Genomic DNA, 8,040 nt, shown 5'->3' on the forward strand with positions numbered 1-8,040 from the left:
ATACTCTAAATGGTAAATTAAACTAGATGTGTAAAGAATAAAAGATTTTTTTAGCTATAGTTCAAGGGCTAAATCTAGTATAAACTTGTTAGTTAATATGTCCCGTTATCAATTTTTGAGGTATTAATCGATAACATAAATAATTATATTGTAATTTTTTTCATTATTTGATAGTAAAAAGAAAAATTTATTCATAATTTACTAACTAAATATGTAGTTACCCTAATTTAAAACTAGAAATTATATCATAATTGCACCCGTTAATTGATTGAGTCTCACTAGTTAGTTTTAAGTCGGGTCAAATTAGATTTTAAAATTTTAAGTCCGTTCTATTTGAATTATTTCGTGTTCAAGTCAATTTTGTATCTGTATCGTTTCAGATTCAAGTTATCCAAGTCTGAAATATTATTTTATTAAATAATAATTATAATTTTTGTACAACATTAATTGCAAATTTTTATCTTTAAATAAGAAATGTTGTATTCCTTTTTTTTTCCTAGCTTCATTTTTGTTATTAATGCAAAAAATCCCCAAAGACCTTTTTGCCCTTACCAACTATTGCTATTAATGAATATATACTAATGATTAGGTAGGGTAATTTTGTCATTTCAACATATTGAAGGCTGGTGGTAGTTTGGATCATTGAAATGACTTTGTACTGACCTTATCTTTATTTTATTTCGTAGTTTGTGTTGGTTCCCAGAGGACGCCATTTTAAATTACAATAATACCCTACTTTTCAACACAATTTTATTAAATAATTATTTTCATATATTAAAATAAAATTATTGAAAATAATAATAAAATTATTTTTAAAAAAATCCATGGACAATGGAATAAACTATACTTATTTTAATGTTTAAAAATGTCAACTTGTGTTGAATGATTTTTAGCTAAATAAAAAAATCTAGACAGTGGTTAATTTTGTAATTTGATAATAATGTAATAAATTAAAACTAAAGTCTATGTTTTTTCTCTCTATTTTTTATTTTATAAAAAAATCTAATTCATACTTGTTTTTAAATTTTACAAGCAATATCAATAAAATAATATTTTTAAATCCCACATGTTGATGATCAAGGTGCTCATCGTCACGAGTCATAATTCTATATAATAAATCAAATTATAATACATCATCAACAATTTTAAAATTAAATTCACTTAATTTTCTTTTAATTTGACAACATAATTTATTTGGAGTAATATATAATTTATTCACTTTCAATACTTTGTCCCGTTTATTCAAAAAGTGTAAATTAGTATTTGTATGTTAGATTAAAAACAAAATTAGTTTTTCTATTAAAAATTCTATTCATTTTACTATTAAAAATTAATTTTATTCGTCAACATAAGGAACATGTAGTATATCACGTGTCATTATCTAGTTATTCCATCATTTACTCTAATTTTTAAGTGTATAAGTGAAACGGATAAAATATAATCGATCCCTATTACATCTTGTATTATACTTAGATTACGAGTAGTTTAGGGAGTTAATAAAAGAAATAATAACTCTAAATTATTAGCAAATATTTTCATTATAAAATGTTTTTCTAAAATTAAGTTTTTCATTATAGCAAACTTTTCCCCTCATTTCTGATATTTTTCACATCTGGGTCTATTTCTTCATGTTTTCTCGAGAAAAAAATAAGATTATCATTTCTTTTTCTTCCTTATTATTTGATTCTTTTTTACTGTCATTATTTTGCAGCCTATATATATATAAAATAAAGAAAAGGGTCACTGCTACAAAGGAGAGGAAAGAAAAGGAGAGAAAGAGACGACAGACACAGGCAAACACACACACATAGACATATACAGCAAGAAAAGAAAAGAAAAGAAAGGAAAAGAAAAGAAAAGCAGGGAATTGAAGAAAGCTTTCAATACCTTAGAAGAGAAAACGATGTCTTAAGAGCTCTCTCTCTTACATATCCTTTCATTCTCTGCAACTCTCTAACAAGGTCTGCTGTCTCCCTATATATATACATACACTCACTCTCTCACACATATACACCTCTTTAATATATATAATGATGAAAATGATTAATAAACAAAAACCCATTTCTTTTCTTGTTTTTCTTTTTATGTTGTTTATGATTAATAACAAGATGGGGTGCTCTTTGTTTTTGGATCCATAATTGAGCAGAGAAGGTATAGATGATGATGATGAAGGCTTGTTGATATATGATTCTAAAGAAATTCTATGGCTTCCCAAGGTTACCACCATCACCACCACCACCACCATCAAGCAGCTGCTGGTATCTTCAGTTTCTCAAATGGGTTCGAGAGATCAGCCATAAACCACCAAGAACAGCAGCAGCAGCTGGTACAACAGATCCGGAGAGATAAGTTAAGGGTTCAAGGGTTTGAACCACCACCACCACCATTAGTAGGGATTGAAGAAGAAGAATCAAATGCTTTACCTGTTTATGAATCAACAGGTATGTTATCATCGGAAATGTTTTATTTTCCTTCAAGTGTTACGGTGACCGCCGCTTCCACCGAGTTATTAGACCAGTCTTTGCAAGCTAATTATCGAGGACAGTTAGGTGAATCAAAGAACGACCGTGATAGTTTAGCTCAACAACAACAGTTGCCGAGTATTAATGCTGATTCAGCAGCTGCCATGCATCTTTTCTTGATGAACCCACAAACAAGGTCGCCTTCCCCTCCACCACCACAACCACAACCACCACCACGAGGGTTTCATGGAGGTGCTTTTCCACCTCAATTCACTTGGGTTCCTGATAATTCCCATGAAGGAGGCCATGGCCAAGGCCAAGGCCAAGGCCTTTCACTATCTTTATCATCTTTACAACACTTGGAAGCAGCCAAATTGTATTATAACCAAGGAGGTGCTACTGGTGGTGCTGATGGTGGTGGTGGTTCTTCTGCTACAGCTACAGCGCAGTTTCAATACAAGCATGACCATCATTCTCCTCATCAGCCACTTGGATTGGTTCAAAACCATCAAGTTCATGTTGGGTACAATTCATCATTGGGAATGGTCAATGTATTAAGGAACTCAAAGTACACCAAACTAGCTCAAGAACTATTAGAAGAATTCTGCAGTGTTGGTAGCGGTCGATTCAAGAAGAAAAAACTTGGTAAAAACAACATAAACCCTAGCTCTAATCCAAGCAATGATGGAACAACAACCAATGGTTCATCTTCATCAACAAAGGATCTTCCTCCATTTTCAGCTTCTGATAGAATTGAACATCAAAGAAGGAAGGTCAAACTTTTATCCATGCTTGATGAGGCATGTATTCTCTAATCTCTTTTCCTCTCTCTCCTTCAATAGTCAATGACCAAATGATAGAGCACAAAGCCGGCTAGTGCAAAAGGGTACTCAAATAGTATCTAGTTGGTAGAGTTTGATTTATTTGATTTTTCTATTCCAAAAATCTAGGGGTCTATATTAGTTTTGGTGGGATGTTCCATTTGATTGAAAGTTGACTATTTGCCCACCATATATATATATAAACTTATGAGCATCCCATCCATACCATAATATAACATCTTAATATTATAATTTGTTTTATTAGCGCTGAGATTGCATTTTATCCTCTATGATAACAAAAAGGTAAATTAATTTTTATATATTAATCAAAGAAATAAGCTAATCTTTTTTTTGAAAATTTTATAAATTTTTACTGTTAAAAACTAGCATGACAAATAAAATAACCAGACACTGACATGTGATGTGTCATGTATACCTCATGCTGACATATATGAACTAATTTTTAATAATAGAAATAGATAAAATTTACTCTTTAATCTTATGTATAAAAACTAATTTGCTCATATTTTGAGCAAAGGGAGACAAAATACAATCGACTCTTAGTACAAGTTTTTCCATAATATTTTTAACCTTATTTACTCTTGTTAAAAGGGGGGGGGGGGTAAGGCACAAAGATATCACCACCATTAACATATCATTTCATTACAAAACATTATTAACAATGGTTGTTCTTGTTCTTGTTGTAGGTGGATAGGAGATACAACCATTACTGTGAACAAATGCAAACAGTAGTAAACTCATTTGATCTAGTAATGGGTTATGGTGCAGCAATACCATACACAGCTCTTGCTCAAAAAGCAATGTCAAGACATTTTAGGTGTTTAAAAGATGCTATATCAAGCCAATTGAAACACAGTTGTGAACTGTTAGGTGAAAAAGATGGAGTTGGAACATCAGGCATAACTAAAGGAGAAACACCAAGGTTAAGGATGTTAGAACAAAGTTTAAGACAACAAAAAGCATTTCATCAAATAGGAATGATGGAACATGAAGCTTGGAGACCACAAAGAGGCTTGCCTGAACGATCTGTCAACATATTAAGAGCTTGGCTTTTCGAACATTTTTTACACCCGTACGTTCTTTTGACCCCTATTATCTGACATATATTATATAGGTTAACAATAGAATCTGCATCATTGGTAATTGAGTGTATATATATATATGGCATAATGAAACATTTTATTTAGCTCACGAAATCCAAGTATATCCTTGGGATGAATAATAAAAAGCTGTTTATATGTCACTCAGTGACCCCCAAAAATTCGTTATTTCGAAAAAAAAAAAGAGTCAACTTTATTAGAGCTTTGTATCACAGATGACACCTTATTATCGGATTGCATTTTATCCTTGAGTAAGGAGCAGAGAAGGTGTTGGTAGTGGTATTTCTCCCTGAAAATATATATTTTTTATATATGTGTTTTAATTTTTAAGAAATTACAAGTAGTATATAATTAAAATTACTTTTTAATTCTCTCAAAATTTTTATTAATTTTTGGTCCCTTCTAATACATTTTCCTGGCTTCACTCTTGCTTCTGTGATTCAAATATGGTAAGTTAAAAAGTAAATTGATTTTTTTATTAAAAATTTCATCATGTAAATATGAGTAATACGTAACACCCACGCGTAATTGTTTAATTATTCAGTCAACTACGATAATTTTTAATAATAATAAAATATTGAAGAAAAAACACTATGATACTTTTAATTTAACCTTTTTTCTTTTTGTTACTAAGTGATATATGTGTGTGTGCATGTAAGTAATAATGAAAGAGATGTTGTACTGCAAAAGAAACAACTGGTGCTGGTTATGGTGATGATGTTTTTCTATATATCTTAGATTCTCACGCCCATGCATGGTAAAGAAAAAAGAGCATCTATGAGTCTCTTTATACGGTAAATGGAGTCTAATGTCTTTTTCTGGTCTATTTCTCAGGTACCCAAGTGATGCAGATAAGCATCTTTTAGCTCGACAGACTGGTTTATCGAGAAACCAGGTAATGCCCCTTCTTTTTCACTTTCACATTATATATATACACCATAAGTAAGTTTCACAAGGAAGGGCGGAGGGGGTGACTTTTGCATGGATTTGGGTTTTTATTTCTCTGATGTTTTTTTTTATTACCCATAGGACATAACATAGATTCTGAGTTTTTTTTTTCTTCTGAAAATGAAAAGAGACAAAAGTACACAAATAGAAGACATAAAAGATTGCAGCTTTGAACATACTCTCTCTCTCTCTCTCTCTCTCTCTCTCTCTCCGTGTTGTGTTCTTCTTATCTCTCATATCAATTACACTTTCAACTACACGATAAAAGTCACCATAAATACACCATTCCTTTTATTGTTTTCTGGTTAAGTGTTTAATTAATGGGGGCATAATAATATAATTCTTAGTTTTGCATGGAAACGTGCGGTTGGAAGGTGTGTTATATATAAAGTATCATACAGGTAGTTTATTAGAAGTTAAATTATATTTTTATTTAAAATAAGTAAATTAGTATTTGTATACTACATTAAAGAGTAAATTAATTTTGTTAAAATTTTTATCTATTTTACTATTATAAATTGATTCTTATACATCAACATGATGATCCGTTTGCTCTGATCTAATGTCTAGATAATTAATTAATTTATTTTTAATTAAATCTTAATATAAGGTTTCTATGAAAATTTTACCGATATATAATATATATGAAAGACAAACACCTAATTCTAGACCTATGTCTTTTATAATTTATAACACTGAAATAAATACAGTGATTCGAGGTCATTAATGGAGTCCCCCCTTTCCTTGCCTCGCCCTAATCATGACTGCTTTTTGGAGCTTTCTGTAAGGAAACAGACATCATTGAGCAACATGTGAGGAAAGATATAGCTAGTTGATCAACAGTCCCCCACCCCACCCCCACCCGCACCATAATTATTTATTATTTATTGCTTATTATTTATTTTTTTAGTACGTTTATATTTTAGTCACTTAATTTTAAAAATTATGTAATCATTACGTTATATAAATTTTTTATTTAAATCATTAGGATGTTAAATCACTGATATATGGTCTTATTTGTTTATATTATCTACATCAATCAAAAGTACTTTTTTATTTTTTTCATGAAATAACTTTAAATATCGTAAATCTAAAATTAAATTTAAACAGTTTTTTTCTTTGATCTCTGACATTAATTGCGAGATCGATTTTGATTTAATGTATGTTATTCTACTCGTTAATAGATACTAATCCACTGTATCGATTATTAAATCGTCACTTAGAGCTCGTTAAATAGACTTTTTATATATAAAAAACTTAACACTGAACTGCCAGTTATTTAAATAAAAACTTTTGAATAATTTAGTGATAATTTTATAATATTTTGAAATTTATTAACTCCCAGTGTAATTTACCTTTTATCGATTTATTTTTGTAGGTATCAAATTGGTTCATAAATGCCAGGGTTAGGTTGTGGAAACCCATGGTGGAAGAGATGTACCAACAAGAGTCAAAAGAAGGAGGAGATAATAATAAAGGAACAAGGACCAACAACAATGCTGCACAAACATCAACCCCTTCAACCACAGCGGTCGGCGGGGCAGGTGGCGCATCACCACCACCACAACCACCGGAAAACGACCCTTCACTCATTGGAACCAATACTACACAATGCTTCTCCGAAAACCAACTTACCAACACCGGTACGAGTACTACTAATACCTCCACCGCAACGGAGGTGACACCACCGGTTTCCGACTCGGATATCCACCAAAGACTATTAGCTGTCACCGATGACACATGTCATCGTGGCAGCAACAACATTGTTGGGACCATTACTGCTGACAACACTGACATTGGTTCGACCCTAATAAGGTTTGGGACCACTGGGGGCGATGTGTCACTTACATTAGGGCTACGCCATCCTGGGAACATGCCCGATAAAGCTTCTTCTTTCTCAGTTACAAACTTTGGGGGCTGTTAATTTTTTTCTTCTTCCAAATTACAAATATTCCATAGCATTTCTCTTAAAATAGAAAAAAAAAACAATATAATTCCATCTTGATTTTTTTTTTTTTGCTTTTTTTTTTTCCTTTTGATAAACGTAGCATTAAGTTAGCTAGATAATGTATTTGGTCATTATTATAATTATATAGTAATTTGCCTCTTCTATATATACATAAGATTTTGTAACTTTATATAACGTGAATATATTATTATTTGGAAGATGATAGATTATCCCATCTGTTTTTATATATGTGTGGGGGAAGTTCCACTTTGTTACGATACTCATTATTATCTACTTATAATCTGATTGGATTCGAGTCAAGTTTTACACGATTTGCACTTCAAGCTCATGTGACACTATAAGTTTGCACATGAGATTGCATGATGTGGGTTCACACGCCATCACATAGGCGAACCCTCATCGTATAAACACGCGTTAGACCTAGAGTAGGGTACGTGTTGACATCACATCTATAAACAGTAACCATATCATATAAATAGATAATTTCACCATCTAAATGACACAAAGAAACACTCAACACACTTATATTAGTGTAAAATTACTCTCTCATATATTTGTGTACAATTCATATTTTAATGATCCAACTGTTATATTTTATATTCCATTTATATAGATCATGCATGTCAAATTTGACGTAAATTAAAATTTTCTAACTATTTATTTTATATAAAAATACGGTCAGCCGTTTAATAAATATTAATATATACAATACTTTAGAT

General features: G+C 31.1%; 1 protein-coding gene across 1 annotated transcript; it reads left to right on the top strand.

Moving 5' to 3' along the window:
* Nucleotides 1-1,591: 1,591 nt before the first annotated feature.
* LOC108476792 (BEL1-like homeodomain protein 4) lies at nt 1,592-7,530 on the top strand. Its single transcript, XM_017779161.2, has 5 exons — nt 1,592-1,961; nt 2,147-3,262; nt 3,991-4,376; nt 5,239-5,299; nt 6,731-7,530. The coding sequence occupies exons 2-5, from the start codon at nt 2,204-2,206 to the stop codon at nt 7,274-7,276; spliced, it is 2,052 nt and encodes a 683-aa protein (XP_017634650.1). The 5' UTR covers nt 1,592-1,961; nt 2,147-2,203; the 3' UTR covers nt 7,277-7,530.
* Nucleotides 7,531-8,040: the final 510 nt, after the last annotated feature.

Source organism: Gossypium arboreum, chromosome 2 (genome assembly GCF_025698485.1).
Source record: "Gossypium arboreum isolate Shixiya-1 chromosome 2, ASM2569848v2, whole genome shotgun sequence".
Classification (NCBI taxonomy): domain Eukaryota; kingdom Viridiplantae; phylum Streptophyta; class Magnoliopsida; order Malvales; family Malvaceae; genus Gossypium; species Gossypium arboreum.

Bases quoted from the DNA above. Each gene is read 5' to 3' on its own strand.
- LOC108476792 (XM_017779161.2), top strand. From the start codon at position 2,204: ATGGCTTCCCAAGGTTACCACCATCACCACCACCACCACCATCAAGCA. The intron at 3,263-3,990 runs GCATGTATTCTC...TTCTTGTTGTAG, and splicing joins TTTTATCCATGCTTGATGAG to GTGGATAGGAGATACAACCA. The intron at 5,300-6,730 runs GTAATGCCCCTT...TTATTTTTGTAG, and splicing joins CTGGTTTATCGAGAAACCAG to GTATCAAATTGGTTCATAAA.